Source organism: Abramis brama (assembly GCF_963993115.1).
Source record: "Abramis brama genome assembly, chromosome: 7".
Lineage (NCBI taxonomy): Eukaryota > Metazoa > Chordata > Actinopteri > Cypriniformes > Leuciscidae > Abramis > Abramis brama.
Genome location: NC_139969.1, coordinates 23000122 through 23019873, shown reverse-complemented (window position 1 = coordinate 23019873; position 19752 = coordinate 23000122). Strand labels below are relative to the sequence as shown.

Sequence of the window (19752 nt, the reverse complement as noted above, 5' to 3'; positions counted from 1 at the left end):
TCTGGATGTATGAGAGTGGGGGCGGTAGTGAAAGCTTCCTTGAGTTGATGGAATGCGGATGTGGCAGCAGGTGTCCAGGACAGAGACTTGGGCTTATTGCCGAGCAAGGTTGTGAGTGGTGAGGAAATCTTCAATGAATTGACGGTACAAATTTGCGAATCCCAAGAATCTCTGTAGATCTCTCACAGAAGAAAGAAGTGGCCAATTTTAAACTGCTTTTACCTTCCCTTGGTTCATCTTAAAGGAGAACTCCGGTCAATTTTAACATTGAGCTCATTTTCTTGTAAATTTGGAGTGCTGTCAATACAGAGAACAACGACAAAAATCGGTGTTGCCTACACCATGTTATCCTCTTTTTAAAATTTGCACCCTGTTGACTTCAATGGGGCAAGTTTTAAACCTGCTTTTAGCCTCTTAACATCCTTGATGTGTCATTACAAGTGCACAGCCAATGTGAGTGATTCCTTCAGAGTGAACACGGGTGTATCTGACTGCATGCGCACATACCTGTATTTACATCCTGTTTTCGGTCGAAGTCCATAGTAATCGATTGTCGAGTTCACGCGCGTGATCATAGGTAACTAAACCTATGCGCGTGACCTCGACAATCGATTACTATAGACTTCGACCGAAAACAGGATGTAAATACAGGTATGTGCGCTGGCTGAAATAACATCATTTTTATTCATATCTTTCACATCTACTGCAGTCAGATTCACCCGTGTTCACTCTGAAGGAATCACTCACATTGGCTGTGCACTTGTAATGACACATCAAGGATGTTAAGAGGCTAAAAGCAGGTTTAAAACTTGCCCCATTGAAGTCAACAGGGTGCAAATTTTAAAAAGAGGATAACACGGTGTAGGCAACACCGATTTTTGTCGTTGTTCTCTGTATTGACAGCACTCCAAATTTACAAAAAAATGAGCTCAATGTTAAAATTGACCGGAGTTCTTTTTTAACTCCCTAAGCATCAATGATGTAGCCCAAAAACTGGATAGATGATTGATGAAACTCCCACTTCTCTAGTTTAAATAGATGTGGTTCTCTCTCAGCCATTGAAGGACCTGTGCAACGTGGAGGCAATGGTCGGCCTCATTCCGGAAATAGATCAGGATGACATCTATGTAGACGATCACGAAATGATGTAGATAATCCTGGAACACCTCATTCATAAATCCTTCGTAAACTGAAGGTGAGTTGGACAGCTATACGCCATGACCAAGTATTTGTTGTGGCCTGTGGGTGTTATGAAGGCGGTCTTCCGCTCATCTCCCTTCCATATCCAAATGAGGTTATACGTGCTGCGCAGGTCCAATTTCATGAAAATTGTGGCACCCCTCATCATCTCCAAGGCAGACAGGACCAGGGAAAGCAGGTACCTGTATTTGATGGTGTTCTTGTTGAGAGTGTGATAGTAGATAAAGGGCTGCAAGCCTCCTTCCTTTTTTGCTATGAAGAAGAAACTGGAAGCGGCAGGGTATGTAGAAGAGTGGATGTATCTCTGATGCTTTGCATCTCCTCCATGGCCTTCTGCTCAGGAATGGATAGTGTGTAGATCCTGCCCTTTGGAAACTGGGCCCCAAGCTGCAGCTCAATAGCACAGTCCCATGGCTGATGAGGTGGTAATTTTGATGGCAACTGCTTGCTAAACACATCCTGGAACGCCCAGTATTCTGTTGGAATCTCCACCTTAGTCTTGAATATTCAGTTGCACCACCTGACTTCCTGGTTGCGCCACCTGATTTATGCAACTTATTTAGCATTAACAGGATTCTACTTGGATACCTGTATTAGCTTTTGCCTTTTCTAGCATGCTCATGCATAGTCTTTTTAAATACAAAAAAGAAGTTTATGATAAAGTAGCATTTTTCTAGTTTTACAGGTTGTACCACCTGACATGAAAGGTGTACCAACATACCCATACTTGAAAGTAGCTTTTTTGCCTTTTCTCTCTGCCACGAGGATCAGTTGTGGTCCTCTTGGTGCTGCATTATCATGCTACTGTTATTACATTTGAGAATATACAAATTAGTTTTTCATTTATCTCAACAGCTTTAAAACTATACTGATTTTATATAATTTGTTTAGATGAAAGATTTCAAACATACAATTATGGCATGGTATTTTATTTTTAATATCTTATTATTAAAACCCCATTTTTAGTCTGTTCATTTGTGCGGACGTTTGCGCTACCTTACATTTAGGGGTTAGGGTTAGAACAAACATAACATAATATTTATTACTTGAATGTATTCAAACTAAATAGGTTTTTATAAAACTATTAAAGTTATCAAAGTGATGCATGTCATGAATTTATCAAATTATCAAATTTATCAAGTATCAGCGCTATGTAAAGTGATGCACATTTTGTTTTTGACCACTGAAAATGAGTACAATTTAACAATTTATTCTTGGGGCCATATTGAGATACCCATATCACTGGAATTAAGGGCCATAAAAATGAAGATACCTAAAGAAAAGTTTGTTAAAAACCAAAATCTAAAAGGACATTAAGATATCCTTAAGAATTGAGTTACAGGGAAACTTGAAACGGCTTTTTCCCATTTTTGAACTGTCATCGTGGCAACAAAGTTTGCTAAAGTCAAGAGATTTAACTAATAGAACTATCTCCGTGTACAAATAAAATAATGATGCTGCCATCCTTCTAAAGTCATTTTTAACCTTCTATAATTTGGCTCTAAATCTCAGGTGAAAATTTTAAGTTTGACCCCCTTCGACAAAACTCAATAAATATTAATCCATGACATTTAATATTTTGGCTTTCTTCATTATTTATGTTTGCCTTTCTTCAGAAAAAAATAAAAATAAAAATTTGAGCTGGGAAAGTTTCTGAAATTTGGTTGATTTGGCATGGAATGACCCAATTGCAAAAATATGAAGCTACTGGATTTTTTTTTGGAGACAAAAACAATTCTTTTAAGATGAGATATAATCCTTGTGACAACTAGCACCTATATTAGACAAAAATAAAGCAGACAGAAGTGATTTTGGAACAGCTAAGGGGTGTCGTTAGACCCGACTTCACAGGGATTATTGCATGTAAAAAACAGTTTCTACATAGGTTTCATAAAATAAACACGCTGCAACAAAAATGTAATAATTTATTGGTAACAAATAATAATTCATCCACCAAGCAATGTAGTTCTTCAGCTAGGCTATGTTTAGCAGATGGTCATCAAACAATACACAGACACAGTGACACAATACTAGCGGAAAGAGGTCATCAGGGTATTTTACAATAAGGCTTTGAACACAGCTCAGCCAATCAGATTTGAAGAAACTTTTGTTTTAAAAATAATCGGAAGTCTCAGAGTGCTTGTAATGGTTAGAACAATGATTAGGTCCACCTGAGTCATCAGACCATCAATCTTTTGATGCAGTCCAACATATGTTTCACCTCGGTGGCATTCATGCAGGGCATTTAGACAGGGTGTGGTTGAAGTATGCTATGTGTGCAACATTGTTTAAGTGAAATTACTTTCGTTTCTTGACAATACATCTAAACAGTGTGGGCGGCCTGCTGACTGAGAGCTCTACCAAAAACATTCTTAATATCTATAGTCTATCTGTGAAGTAGTAGTGATGTGCTGGAAAGCAGTAGAGAGCACACAGACATTCATAACAACTTCTTTACATGCTTACACTGAGAACATAAGCAAAAAGATTGTGTTTTGTTTCCATGTCAGTGTTGCTGGACAAGTATTATATTTGAATTCTTAAAGGGATAGTTCACCCAAAAATGAAAATTTACTCACCGTTTACTCGCATTCAAGTTGTTCCAAACCTGAATTAATTTCTTTCTTCTGCTGAACACAAAAGAAGTTATTTTGGAGAATGTCAATAACCAAACAGTTAATGGGCCCAATTCCATAGTGGTCTGATATATTCCATATAGTGGTCTAAGTCAAACTTAGTTATACTTCCTGTTTTACATTTCCATTTAGCACAGCCAAAGTTTCAGACTCTGCAAACATTTAAAGGAAGTTTGCACCATTAGTTGAATATTGATATTGAATATCCTTATGCGTTTTATTTTGTATAGTTTTCACATAAAGTCACATAAATTATCTGTTGTTCTGCTTCCTTTAATCACAAGCTGCTGTACCACAAATAAAATAAGATTTTTAATCTTGAAAATTACACATGGTCACTTGTGGACATTTGATTATTAGGCAGGTGCATCCAACTTTGCATTTCTTCTTCATGCAAAGTCTTACTATCCTGTATGCAGCATTTGAAAGTCTTCAGGTATTGTTGGTCTCTTTTTGGTAATGCTACTGTATGGATATTGTTGTCCATAATGTTGGATTCCTGGAGCTGGGATTTCCACTGTCTACTGCTTGCATATTGAATTTTTTGAATTTAGACACTACTTAAACATGTTGATTTCCAGTATAGTCTCTTGCTTGAGAAAGTATAGGTCTTCCCCTATACTGACTATTTCAAATGTGGGTGTAAACCTGGAAAGCCCCAAAAATTTGCCATTTTGTCTCTTGAATACATGGGTTATTATTAAGAATGCTTAAAGGGATAGTTCACCCGAAAATGAAAATTACCCCATGATTTACTCAAGTCATCTGTATATGACATTCTTCTTTCAGACGAATACAATCAGCATATAAAAAAATGTCCTGGCTCTTCCAAGCTTTATAATGGCAGTGAATGGCCAAATGCAGAAACAGCCATTCACTGCCATTATAAAGCTTGGAAGAACAAGGACATTTTTAAAAATAACTCTGATTGTATTCGTCTGAAAGAAGAATGTCATATACACCTAGGATTTCTTGAAGGTGAGTAAATCATGGGGTAATTTTCATTTTTGGGTGAACTATCCCTTTAAGTTAGCTTTAACATATTCATAGTCAAACGTATTGTAAATTTCACAATGCACATCATAGTCAGGTATGTAAATAAAAAATTATAAACTATAAATACAACTGTATTTACACAACAATCAATTAATAGTTATGATTTCCTTCTAAAGCTGTCTTTTGGAGTCTGAATGTTGGGAACACTGAACACTGATTAACCAGTCGCAGTAATGTTGTCACTGTACAGGATGGCACATCACATTTCCTAATAGTCTCTGTTATAACTATTCAAACTATGAGTTATTAAATATTTCATATACTACATATTTACTGTGACACATGGGTGTTTTTTCCAGCAGCTATGCACAAGTACAAGACCCCTGCTGGCCAAACCGTCACTAAATATTATTAGAGGAGAAAAACAAATGGGTTTACATGCATTATATATTACTGTATTATATATATAACAAAATATATGGTGCAGATAGAATAATAATAATAACATTAATAAATAAAAATAAATTAACAAATAATGTCTTATACTCTTCAGTGGAGCATTTAAAATCTCAGATAGTTCCCCCAGGAAGTTGATAATTTATTAATTTGTTCATTCATCAATAGAAATGATACAGAAAAATAGTTTAATGTGAATAAGTCCAGTAGGTGGCAGTGTAGCTGCGCTTCAAAGTGGCTTCAAACCATGTTCACTGCTCGTTAGGCTAACCGTAACGCACATGAAATAATGCATCATGCATGCATAAACAAATAATGCATCACTAAGTAACATAAATTGTAACTCAAAACAAAAATAGAACAAGTGAACTTAATAATAAATATAAACTAATCAAATATGATGATTCACGCAGAGTTTGTTGGGAGTGCGTTTTCCCCAATAAATAAGCCGATTCATACTTTTTACAAAAAAAAATATATATATTTTAACAATATTTTACCGAAAAACGTTTGCGTATTGGCTTAATTGTTAAATATAATGTAAACCTATAATAATAAGGCTATTTGTTTCTTTTACTTCTAATATTAAAGTATAGTAAGAAAAACGAACAAAGTAGTCTAAACTATATATTATTATTTTCCTATTAAAATTACGAACATTTTTACAGTGCAGTAAAGTAAAAATAGTTACATACAAGAAAGCTTAATGTATTTCATGTAAAATTCAACAGTTGAACAAGTCATATTTTTCTAGTGAATAGACTGTTTCTGCTGTTCTCCCCGGTGACTCTGCGTCATGACCGTTAGGTGGCGTAACGTGGCATAATTTTGGTCGCCTCCAAGATTTTGACACGAGGAAGAGCTTTTTCCGCCTAAGGCGGGGTCACCACCGTCTCTGTTGGCAAAGTTTGGCTGCAGAGACTGAGAGCGGTCGGCAAGATCAACATAAGTACATCGAGTATAAATCCTCAATCGTCCGTTTTCTATCGCTTTCAGCCGCGTGAGCGTACAGTGTCGCGAGCGGCTGACGGGATCTGACTGCAGTCATGTCCGAGGACCCGAGCTCTCAACCTTGGTCTATCGACAAGGATGACTATGAGCTACAGGAGGTGATCGGTGAGCTAACCCATCACACATCAGCATCTAGATCACATGAATGGTAGAATAAAGGAGAGTAAGACATGTGTGTTAAGATCTCTTGGGCCCAGATGGTCTGTGTTATTTCAGATCTCCATCAGTAATTGAGTCATCGCGCCTAGAAGATGTTCCGTCTGTGTTAGCCATGCTAGCTAGCCACCCGACATGCCAGCGGATTGTAATGCTTGCGGACAATGGCTGATTTACTGATTGATTCGAGGATTTCAACGTGTTATATGATATGACATATGGGGTGCTTGGTGGTTAAAGAAGCATTACAATTGACAACTTGCTTGCTGGCTAGTTTGGTGTCAAACTGATTCATATAACGTTCATGTTTTCTAGATGAAAGTTTGACGTATTATGGGAACACTTTAACTAGCGTTATTTAACTTCTGATCACATAACAAGAGCTGATTTTCTTGTCCTGGGACGTTTAATTAGTTTTTTTCCGGCCCCCTTTTGCAGAGGAAGTTGTCATTAAGCAGAAGGATAAAGACAATGAATTGTTTAAATATAAGTTTAGAATATTCTGAAATGAAGACATCAACACCAGTTCATTTTTTACATAATCTGTTTGAATTGGCATCAGGGGCACAATTTAATAAACACCCCATTATATTGGTTAAAAAAAAGGTTTCAATAGCTAATTTCATTTATGGAGTGAGGAGACTATGGCCATCTGTCATCTTCTCTAACATTTCATTAATGTTATTTTATATACATTAAGTCTTTTGGTTATATCACTAAATTTGCTATCTTTTTGCTGTTATGTAGGGAGTGGAGCAACAGCTGTGGTCCAGGCGGCATATTGCAAACCCAGGAAGGAGAAGGTGGCCATTAAACGCATCAATCTTGAGAAATGCCAGACCAGCATGGATGAGCTCCTGGTAATGTCAGCTTACTGCTCATAAAATAAGACAAACAGTGTTTGATTAGGATGAAGTCTCAGTTTAAACTGGTTATTTATGGATGGTAGTTTAGAAGCATAATTTGGATTGGACTAAAATCAATCTTTCCCACTATTACAGCATGTTAGGTTTTCAAGTTATCAGATAAAAATATACTGTACCTGTATGTGTATGTGTATATATATATATATATATTTGGCCACTTTATGATAGAAATGCTACACAGCCCACTGTAATTTCTTGAAAAAGAATATGTGGACATGCAAACTCAGAGCGAGGGTTTAACTTTTATTTTGAAATCGCATTGAACAGTTTGCATATTTAGAAACATATTTATGTATTCTGTTGTTTTGGCGTAGGTTTATAAATTATTTACCTCACGAATGCAGCACATTATGTTCCCAGACAAACATTATAAGCAACTCAAACTCACAGCATATGCAGAGATGGAGTTTGAGACACTTCACGCATGTAAATGTTATCAGTTCATGTGGAGCAGCATTTACAGTGAACAGAGCCTCTCTGAGAGGCACGCAACATACACACATGTAAATAAAGCACATAATAAACCCGTGGGGCATATACTCTATGCTTTTGTGAATTCACAATAGCACTATGCTATGGTTTTAATGCATCGTGCAGCCATAGAAAACTGTCTAATAAGGTGATTCATGGATTCTTGTCCGTGGAATGCGCCACTTCCAGTATTTTGCTGGTTACTCGACACGGGTAAATTGCAATTGAGGATTTTTTAAATTGAGTACTCGAATTTAATCGAGGAATCGTGACAGCCCTAATAAATATATATATTTATATAAAATGTATATCCTATATTATATTTTTTAAATTAATATTCCTGAGTACACAGAATCATTGCATTATGTAAATAATCTTTTAACAAAAATAGATGGGATAGGTTGAGACAAATTCCACAAAAATACAATTTTGTTGTCTGCAAGCACAAATGACTGTCAGTTTTAGAAAAATTACGCAACGTACTTCTGCTTCAGGGTCTGTTCTGTTCACCTCGGTTAATGATTCAGGGTCACGCTCATGATGTAACCCGGGTCATGTGCAAGGCTACCACATGTCTGTCAATCAGAGGAGGATTAAACTGGCACAGACACAAGGAAAGACTTTTCTGGTTTGTGATTAAATGATCAGAGTTAGAATGACGGGACTATTTACCGAATGTCTGGGTTCTTTTTTTTTTTCCTTTAAGTTCTGTTGCATAAAACTCATCAATGGCCTTGAAGTAATTTGAGGCTGTAGTTGAGCAGTCAGGAGCAATGGGACATTTTGTTTGCAGATACTTAACATTATATATAGATTTAAACAGTTCTGCTTCCTAACATTTTTTTTTTTCTCCTTTTATTTTTTTAGAAAGAGATCCAGGCAATGAGCCAGTGCCATCACCCAAATATTGTGTCTTATTACACCTCCTTTGTGGTCAAAGATGAGCTTTGGCTGGTCATGAAGTTGCTCAGTGGTGGTGAGTTAGTCAATTGTTTAAATGCAGTGTCTTGAATAAAGTAAGTTATTAATTGGTCTTTTAAAAAATAAAGTACTGCATAATACAGTATCCTTCCACTTGCGTCTATTTTCAGGCTCAGTTCTGGATTTTATTAAGTACATCATTTCTAAAGGGGAGCACAAATCGGGTGTCATGGATGAGTCCAGCATTGCCACCATACTAAAAGAGGTGCTAGAAGGTCTCGATTATCTGCACAAAAATGGTCAGATTCACAGGTAAATGTATTTGCCATGGTTTGGTTATATAATTACGTTTATGTGTGCTTTCCATTCTTAATTTTGTTGAGTCATCAAGCAGCACACTGATCTGCATTTCTCTCTGTACAGAGATGTGAAGGCTGGAAATATTCTTTTAGGAGAGGACGGCTCTGTTCAAATTGCAGGTGGAGTTTCACTCTCAATACTTTCTTTTTTTCTTCCAACGATTATTGACAATTACGTAGCTTAATAGTACGAGTTAAGTAAAATATATATGTATTTTTTGTTGTGATTTCAAAGGATTGCTGTATATTCTTATTTGAATATGCTGTTAGATTGCCTTCATAGTGTTTATTTAGTCTATGTGGAATGTTATACTTGGAGGGAAAAAGTGGTTTATTTTTTTCATTAAACAAACAGAAAAAAGATGGATTTTCAGATTTGATCAGAGGTGGTGCTTGGCCTGAAATAACAATGCAGTGATCTTGGATCAGATGATCGATAGTTTTGTTGTCTTTTTGTCGTCTGTGAAGACTTTGGTGTCAGTGCCTTTTTAGCAACTGGTGGAGACATGACTAGAAACAAAGTGAGGAAGACATTTGTAGGAACTCCATGCTGGATGGCCCCTGAGGTGATGGAGCAGGTTAGTGTTGTCCCGGCTGTTCCTACTTTGCCTTTCATATATTTTGGAAACTGAATGGCTTTGTAATGAGAGAATTAAAATGCGTTTGCTCCCTCGCAGGTTAGGGGTTATGATTTCAAAGCTGATATCTGGAGTTTCGGGATCACAGCTATTGAGTTGGCAACCGGGGCTGCTCCATATCACAAATATCCTCCAATGAAGGTGAGCAGTATTTTCATGTTTTATTTTATGACAAAATACATCAGTAATATCCTCTCATTGTTTTTTTAAAGCTTTTATGTCTTGAAAAAGGTGGTTGCTAACAAGTGGCTAAATGGGACCATAGAAGGACGTTAAGCGTTCTCATGCTGAGCAGGAAAACTCACTATTCTACTTTTATAGTCTTGTGTTAACTCATCTTACAAACTATTGTATATCAAACTTTCCAACGTGTAGATTTAAAATAAAATTTGAAAGAGTTGTAAGCTTAGTGGTGATGACTTTAAAGGCATGCTAGTCGTGTGCAACTTGTAAGATACAAATTTTTGTCAGGGAACCAGGGTAATGCTAACTTATCAATGGCCTACAGTAAAACATCATCTCTGCACTACTCTATAGCAACAATCATTCAAGTCATTCAGCCTATGGTTGCTCAAAGGGACACTCCACCCATTTGCACTAAGCTTTGCATTGTTAGAAACCCAGTCATACTATTGAATGGTCGTGCAACACTCTCTCATTTTCCCCTGAGACGGGAGAAATCCGTTATTTACTTTTACACTTCCTCCCACAATGACGCAAAAATCATCATTTTGCGTCATTGTCGAAGGAAGTGTAAGAGGGGGGGATTTCTGTTGAGACTACAGACACTAGTTCCTCATCTCTCCAATCTTTCCCAGGGGCGGGACCCGCTCACGCTACAGACCTATTACAGATCAGTGGGTGGGACTTTACTCTCTGAAACTGAAAGCAATATCCTCCATCTTGTTTGAAGCTAAGCTAACAGGCGCTGTGGAGACAGATGTAAAGTTATGACAATAGCGGAGGAGAGTACTCAATATGATATAGAAGAAGAGGATTTCGGAAGTCTGATGCTTGAATCAGGTGTTTGTGGCTACCTTTACAAGCCGCATTATAGCGAAGAGCAGCCGAGGCAGAGGACCTGCCTGCCGCGGACGAGGAGCCCGGACTGGCTCGAGTTAGGGCGGACTGGTGGCGCCGGTGATCTCACTATGCAACTACGAACACAGAGATAGAGTCCGTCTGCGGCAAAGAATTTGAACGATGACAATTTCGCCTGGACGAAATCTCTGAATCAGACGAGGACACGGACGTTTGTGTTGTGAACTATCCTAGTTTCGCACCGCATATGTTCTGACTGAACATCCCGGTACCATGCAATAATTCACCTTTTCGAAAGAAATAAAAACGAGGAGTAATGCACTTATGAGTTCGCCAACTAACTAGACATTATGTGTGAAATGAATTTCAAGCTCTGCTGGTAGCTAGCCTTGTAGACGGAAGAGTGATTTCTCTTATATGCAGATATGCGCTGTTCTGGATTAGTGGGAGTGGCTTGCGGAGCTGTGCAATGTGGTGCATTGTGGGAGTTGTTGTCTTTCATACAAATGCGTCCTGAAGTTATTTTTTGTCTTTCCTCGGTCACGAAGGCACCAAATTCAAAATGTATTTTACATTTCGACTACATATATGACCCACTTTCAATAAAAAACAATGTTCCTATGGGTGGAATGCCCCTTTAATGTTTTTGTCTATACTTTTTCCACAGTAATGATTTGTCTTGGTCTGTCTTGATTTCTTTCCCACTTTTTTTGGTTTAGGTTCTCATGTTAACTCTGCAGAATGACCCTCCGTGTCTAGAGACTGGAGTTACAGATAAAGAAATGGTTAAAAAATATGGTAAATCCTTTCGGAAGATGATCTCCTTGTGCCTCCAGAAGGATCCAGAAAAACGGTAGTGCATTTATTTCCCAAAGTTCAAAAATTCTGTGTTCGATTATGGCATTATGGTCAGAAAAACTTTAGTTTTTGGTCTTATTATTAAAATTCAGCTTTCTTCAACAGGCCTACAGCTGCTGAACTTTTAAAACACAAGTTCTTTACAAAAGCCAAGGTAAGATACTGTATCCCAAAGTTGCAAATTTACAGAGAATGACTAGAGTAGTTACATTTTACATTCCCATACTGGTAATCTAAGTTCACAAATGTGTATTCCATTTTGTGTAATTGCTTCCAGCGTGTCAGTTATTATTTAGATTGGCTACAGTCATTGTCGACTGAACGTTCTCAAATCACTGGTCCAGCATGGCTGGTTTACTGTAACAAATACTCAGGATTAGAGTTTCTATAGACCATTTCCTGCTCACGGGATACATGCCATATTGTAACAAATACAGTGCTGCCTCAGCAGACTTTCTTTCCTAGCGGCTCAGTGGCAGTAAACAAGGCGGCCTGTACGGCACTGCAGTGCTGCATTACGACCCACAGAGGATGCTGTCTCTGCGGATTGTCTCAAATGTCTTTTATTACAATAGTGGACCTAGAGTTCAGTTTTTTAGCAGCTTATTAAGCATCTAAAATTATTTATAATAATAATAATAATAATGTGAATGGTTATATTTATAACAAATTTTTCCCACAATTCCTTCACAGAACAACGAATACTTGAATGAAAAATTGCTGGAGAGGGCGCCAACAATAGGAGAGAGATCAAGGAAGGTGGGTGACAAATTTACTGACCGAATATGATGTATAAATAATGAATTGAGAATAGAAGGTGTGCTTTAAGCAGTTTTGTGCATGTGAATTCATGTGTGAATAGGTGCGGAGGGTTCCGGGTTCCAGCGGTCGGCTCCATAAGACTGAGGATGGAGAGTGGGAATGGAGTGATGATGAGCTGGATATGGAGAGTGAGGAAGGGAAGGCAGCAGTGGCCGCTTTACGGGTAGATGCTTGTCTGCTACACCATTACCTAATGGCTGTTTTAATCTAGTCTGTGGATTCGGAAAAGCATGTTTTAAGTCTTTGAATTGTCTTTTCTTAGTCACCCAGAGTAAAGGAGGAGGCTGTGCAAAATGCAGAGGTGAGAGTTCGCTTCTGCTTCTTACTTTCTGAATTACTCCAGAACCATTCTCATGAAAATCTTGTTTCTGCTTCTTTCAAAGATCTTTCCAGCAGATCCATTAAGCTTCCTGCAGCCAGTCGCTGCAGGACAGTCTGAAGTGCTACGTGTTGCAGATGACACTGCCACAATATCAGTGTCCTCTCCAGGCTCCCAGGTGAGCTCTACTGTATTAAGTTTCTTCTGTGACAATAGTATCAGCAGTAAGCTTGACCTAACAAGTGCTCTTGGTTTATAATTTAGTTCGAATTTTTTTAGATACTGAAATTGTATCCCTACAGGCTGTTGGCGCACCTACTATGACAGGGCAGGACTCAGCCAAAATCCCCATCAGCCTGGTCCTAAGATTAAGGTATTTGAACATTATAGTGACTTACTGATGATGACTATCTACCGTTTGAAGACAGTTGTTCCGCAGGGTTGTGTTGGCACACTCATTCTTTTTACATCATATAAAAATACAAGCAGTTATCCCAGTAACTTTATAGTAAGATGTTTGGAACTGCTATAATTGCTATAACTTTTTTTAAATTACAATACAAATATTTCAGTTTATCACTCAGAAATAGAAAGGTTTTTAGAGTGTTGGTGCTGAGTTTAAGGCAAGTGCCTTGCAGTGTTAAGTAAAACTATCACAAATATTTTTTGTTAATCGAAATAACACTGAAATAATATAAAAAATATATGAATAATTATAGCTTTAAGAACTTAAACAAATCATAGAAATGTTGCTTTGGTAATTTCCAGGTCTGGATGTATGGAAAAATATTTGTGTTTCCAGACTAATGCTCCTATTCAGTTTTCTAAAAATATAAAATTAAGTATTTCTAAAAATAAATGTATCATACAAGCAGAGTGTTTTCATGTCCAAAGTTTAATGATTGTCCAACACTATTAAATGAATTCAAAGCGCACATTTTCATTATGCGAAACTATTTGTCTTTACAATAAGCGAGTCTCATTTGAACGAATGTGCTTGTGCTACTCAAACCAGCAACTGATGAAGGAGCAAATGGTCTCGGTCTCTGTACTTTACTTGGTGATCATGCAACATCAAATCACATTTACAGTATCAAACCAATGTGTCAGAGGTAAGGTTTCAAAGCGTATCATACAAGCACATTTGATCACTTTGAGAAAACCAACGAAAAAAAAATATTTAGAGATGACTATATTAAATACCAAATATAATCCTGAAAATAATGATGTTGTAAGGGGTTTTACAGTCAAAGACCCAGAACCAGATATGATGAATGAAGACCCGGAGTCAGAATTATAATAAATTAAAGAAAAGATTTACTGAAGATAGTTTGCAGTTTCATCAGCAGAAGTCAGCTTCAAGACTCACACAGGAGTTCATAGGCCGCCCCGCTTACAGTTACAAAGATCACAGCAGTTATACCCTTCACCAAGGTCTAAGATATGTCCTTGCTTACAGGTTAAATGATTCTCATTGGCTAAGAAATAGATAAACATAGTACTTTTCCACACATATACAGATAGACTGAAGCATATCTCCATCGATTATGTTAGGCACGTCATGACCTTCCAGGTCTCAGATTTGGGTTGCTGGGTGCCAGCATGTCCCGAACAACAACTCAGTCAATCTCCAATAATGCCAGTGGTTCCTTAACCTGTAACCAAAAAGACTAACACGCACACCGACACAGCTTTTCCAAGGTTGGATTTGGCCAGGCTCTAACTATAAACAGGAGAGTTGTCTCAAAACATCAAGATAATGCGTTCTTTCTCTCAAGGATAGGACACTTTAGTGTAACGCATTATAGTAAAGCTTTAACAAAGAAATGGTCCCTTAAACTATAGACTTCAATGACCCCTGTGATCATTGCTGTCAGAGTACCCTAGAAAAACAGATGAATGTATTGACACATGTTGAAGACATTTCTTAACAAAACAAAACACCTTTCCATATTTCATTTCTGGAAGCCGGGTTTAATGAGCAAGCACTGTTACTGCATTCAGATATCAAATACAGACATTTGAGAATACATGAAAAGAACATTTCAGTAATCACACTGGTAACTTCTATAACAAAGTAAAATCTTACAAGCCTTGAGAAGTCATTCAACTCATTTAAGGAAAAATATTGATAAATACCTTAATTATAATCACTCATTACATATCCATTGAGGCAGCAATTTATTCCAAAATCCACACCCTTCACTGTAAAAGCCATTTATGTTAAATATGGTCTGAAAAATTTGAAAGGTTTGGACATTTTGAAATGGACAATGTGTAGGACATTCAAAATTGAATAAATACTTCAATAGTAAATAAAATACTTGTGCTTTACAATTCTAAAATGAAATCAAAATGCCTTCTTTAACTAGTTAACCTGAGTTTTTGCATTTTGTTTTGCAACAGGAATACAAAGAAAGAGCTAAACGATATCAGATTTGAGTTCATGCCGGGGAGAGGTTTGTGACGTTTACTGATCGCTTGACTAAGTGTCTGTCTGCTTCCTCCTAATGTCTAATTTCACATATATTGACATTGTAATCTTGATCAAAAAAGCTAGTGAAATGTGTCAAATTGAATTCCTCTCTATCCAGACACTGCTGATGGAGTGTCTCAAGAGCTTGTGTCTGCAGGACTAGTGGATGGAAGAGATTTAGTTATTGGTGAGTTTGAGTTAAAATTGACACTAAAAATATAAATGTTGAAAATAAGAAGTGTTTTTAACTTTTGTATTTTTTTATATATTTTTTTTAGTTGCAGCAAATTTGCAGAAAATCGTTGATGATCCACAAACCAACAAAAATGTCACTTTCAAGCTGGTAAGCTACTCTATAATTTGGTGCAGTGGTCTGTTCTGCTTGCTCTACTCATCGGAGTTGTTTTACATTTGCCACTGTGTTTATCTTTCTCCCGTTTAGGCATCGGGAGTGGACAGCTCTGAAATTCCAGATGACGTTAAACTCATGGGATTTGCTCAGCTGAGTATAAGTTAAAACATAGTATTACCAGCAACCAGGATAAAAAAAAAAAAAAAAAACCCAGACTCGTTTGCACAACAGTGCATTGTAAATGCTTTCATTGGCCTAAAGAAAACCACTACTGCCAAAGAGACAGAAGGAATCTGACACCACATAGGATTAACAAATGTTGAATAGGACTGCATCCAAGTTCTTCACAGGAGCGCACCTCAGATGTTTACAGTATTCATCTATGTTTTGTTTTCTTTGTTGCTTAAAACATTTGCACAATCTGAACCAACTCCTAATACTGGTAGATGTCAAAAGAAGAATGCCTTACTTTCGATAGTACTACTGAATTTACAACTGTAGGTAGACAGTAGCTGTGGATCTCATCTGTGAAATGAATAAGTGACTGTGTGTGCATGCAGCTGTGTACCTCAATGGAGGCATTAGGGCAGGATTGTCATTTGGAAAGCATTTAGTCATGCCTATGACTTTATAGGCATGTTGGACCGACTATAAAGTCAGCTGTTCAGTACACCAATCTGCAATGTGGTCCGTCATTTGGGAGCGATAAACATTGTACGGTTTTACACTTTAACCAGTAAACATGGGAGCCACGTCACTCAGACATGATGCTTCACTGTTACACCTGTGCACTGCACCTCACAGTTACACATTTCGGCTGCTCTCTCACTATCGGGATACATTCCCATCGTTTTGCATGGGCTAATGCCAGAATGCATGAATGATTTTTGACTTAAGATATGCTGGTAATTTTGCGCTCATTTAACTTTGCTGAATGGGCTCTCCATGAAAACAAGGTGCAAGAGAGATGAGATAATGAGCTTTAAAAAAAAAAAAAAGTAGAATTTGATTTTTTTTCATCAAATTGATCTATTTCCTAATATGCTGTTCTTTCAGAAAACAATTTAAATTGTGCATTTGGCTTTATATTAGAAAAGGGTATATGTAATTTTGTGGATTGAGCGTAACGTTACAAGTTTCATACATGCATATCTATTAAGTATAGTGGCAGCTGTTTGGATAGTGTTACAGAACTAGATTATAAAAATTTTGAAGGATATACCAGTGCTTGTAAGGCAGCAAATGAATAACATTAACGTTTTGGGTGAAATCAATTCATCGATGGCTTTAAACATTTTCAATATTCTACAATTCAATCAGAGATTTTGAACTAAATTTCTGAAGCTATGAACTATATATAATCTAAATGCAAAGTCGGAATGGAGTCTGTACATGGAACTGAATTGCAGTAATGTGTATAGAAAATGACTTTCAATACATTGCTGGCCTCGCAAGCACTGTTGATGAAGTGAAGACCAGTGAAGCCTGGGGCTGACCAGCAACAAACTAAAGAAAAGTGACTTTAATGCAGTCTAAGTGATATTGGTAATAGAATTTGTGGGCCTGTATTTGTGTGTCTGTAAATATTTAAGTCCATTACACTCGCTTATATCATTTGTCTCTGTAGACTGATGTCTGATTCCATGTATATATAGGCAGAAAATGTGTTCACATGCAACTGGTATTCTTTTTTTTTATTTTATACCTTTTTGCTGAACTTTTATTATTATAATTATTATTTTTACTGAGGTTCTACACTCCACCCCATTTCATTTTCTAATTATTCCAGTTAATTTTTCTCCTTGGCTTCCAACAAACAGTTTCATTTTAAGGTGGTTTCAAAACCGATTCATTTTAGACATGGTCAGTGATTCTTTTTGTTGTCACTTTCTTACATGTGTGTATGTGCAAATGACTGTTGATCTATTATTATTATTTTTAAGTATTTAGTGTGAATACAACAATGAATGTGGGTGGGGCATCTTTAGTACTTGATAAAAAAAACATGTAAATAATCAAATTGGTGTTGTTTATATATATAATAGAAACAGTATACATATTGTTCACAGTTGGCCTTTCTATGGACTCGATGCGGTTGTTAGTCTTATGTTCGTTGTTGGCTTCTCTGTGTTTGCAGTCGTAAGGCACTTCCCTCAAAGGATTTAATTTCTGAAAATGTCCTCTAAAAGATGACATTAGCATGACTTGAGAGTAGTTAAAAAAAATTTGTACTGAGTTCTACTTTGTCAAGTCGGGGGCTATTTTTGTTTTTCTGCATTTCGGTTTCTGCCTTGCCGTCTTTGTTTGGTTGTTGTTGGACAGGTTGGTGGGATTCTTAAAAAGAATGCTTGTGGTATGTGAGTTTTGTGTGTTTGTATGTTTTAAATGGTTAACAACTCATTACAATGGCATGCCACCTTACTGTAATCATTGTGATTATTTTTTTAAAGGTATCTCAGATACCTTAAGTAGACTCAAGTCAAAGCCCGAACGCAATGGTTTAATTTCTTTGACCGTCAAAAATGCTGCCCTTTCATGATTCTCTAAAGCCTCGACCATTTTTCTTTAAGACCCGTCCTTGTCTCATTTTCTTTCTCACTTTGGTGATAGTGATGTGAGAGTAGTATTTATTTTCATGTGTGCACAAGTGGGTGGCCTTTTTCTGGAATGCATTGGAAGTAATTTGAAAATTGAAAGCATATTCTTATTTCCTCATTTGTATGAATTCTTAAAGATAATTAAATAAGCTGATTTGTTTTGAGATTGACACATCAGATCTTGTTCTCTCCATGCTCATATTTTTTCTCTGTGGTCTCGTTGTCTAATATCATTCCACCATTCTGCTCAGTCTGGAGAGATGCTGTATTTTCACACCAAACACATGTATGCAGGACTTTCAAAGAGGGATTGGCTGCATTTTAGTGGAATATTTAAGTGTTTCCAGTTTAAAAGAAATGAGTGTCTTTTCAATTTGTTTTTCATGCTTTTCTCATTGAACTGTAAGGAATGAACTGTCACAACACAAAAGCAATGGAGGTATTACTGTCATTCTCAGTATGGTGTGTGTGAAGGACAATGGTAGAACACTGTATAGTATTTCACCTTTTGGGATTTTCAGTGCATGTGTACCCAATTATTTTTAATAATAATCAATAAAGAATGAAATTATGAATTTTTTTCCCCCTGCAGACTTGTCTAAATGCTATAAATATGAATTGCGTAATGACATTAAAGTGCTTCATGATGAAGGCACTTATCCAGTTTATTGCTTGTGTTATATTGTTGAGTTACACATTACAGATACTGTCAGCACAATTTTTTTATTTTTTTTAGTAGAACCAAAGTACTACTCAAGTTGGTTTCGGTCTGTTTTGAAAACGTTAAAAGATTTGACACAAATATGTTAACTTGGTGTGTTTCATTGTCTTACTATATATCCATATGTCTTATCTATCTGTCTATGTATGTGCACACACAGGGTGAGAATATTCTGGGAATCAATCTGATTCTAAAGCGATTCTTGATCTACTGAATATAGCTTATTTATATGTGTTTGTCTGTACACACACATGTGTATACAAATACACACACACACACACACACACACTTACACTTACACACACTTACTTTACATTTGGATGCATTTGTGAGCGAATTAAATAATTAGATGTGCACACCAATATAGGTTTATTCCAGAGTCTGCCAGATGGCTTCTTGACCGCGGAAAAACTACCGATGCGAAAGAACTCATTCAGAAGGCAGCAGCGATCAACTCATTACTGGAGAAGGTTGAGATATATTTTACAAATTAACATGTCAAGCCAAAGTACAGTGCCATCTCTCCTAAATAACACAATATGGATATCATCTTTTTGTTATTTGATCTGTTAGGTCCTAAAAGAAAAGCCTGTTGAAAAAGGAGGTATAAAAATGCTTTTTGCTTCCCGTGTGATCAGGAAATATTTCACACACACACACACACACACATATACATACATACATACATACATGCATACATACATACATATATATATATATATATATATATATATACATACATACATACATATATACACACACACACACATATATACACACACACACATATATATAC

General features: G+C 36.8%; 1 protein-coding gene across 1 annotated transcript; it reads left to right on the top strand.

Annotated features, from left to right (window-relative positions):
- The first annotated feature begins 6118 nt into the window (after positions 1 to 6118).
- Positions 6119 to 18810, top strand: oxsr1a (oxidative stress responsive kinase 1a). Its single transcript, XM_084119087.1, has 18 exons — positions 6119 to 6404; positions 7203 to 7315; positions 8720 to 8828; positions 8944 to 9085; positions 9197 to 9252; positions 9601 to 9710; positions 9810 to 9911; positions 11531 to 11664; positions 11775 to 11823; positions 12363 to 12428; positions 12532 to 12654; positions 12754 to 12792; positions 12875 to 12988; positions 13113 to 13183; positions 15217 to 15269; positions 15405 to 15473; positions 15565 to 15629; positions 15729 to 18810. The coding sequence occupies exons 1-18, from the start codon at positions 6335 to 6337 to the stop codon at positions 15801 to 15803; spliced, it is 1560 nt and encodes a 519-aa protein (XP_083975213.1). The 5' UTR covers positions 6119 to 6334; the 3' UTR covers positions 15804 to 18810.
- Positions 18811 to 19752: the final 942 nt, after the last annotated feature.

Bases quoted from the DNA above. Each gene is read 5' to 3' on its own strand.
- oxsr1a (XM_084119087.1), top strand. From the start codon at position 6,335: ATGTCCGAGGACCCGAGCTCTCAACCTTGGTCTATCGACAAGGATGAC. The intron at 7,316-8,719 runs GTAATGTCAGCT...TTATTTTTTTAG, and splicing joins CCAGCATGGATGAGCTCCTG to AAAGAGATCCAGGCAATGAG. The intron at 11,665-11,774 runs GTAGTGCATTTA...TTTCTTCAACAG, and splicing joins CAGAAGGATCCAGAAAAACG to GCCTACAGCTGCTGAACTTT.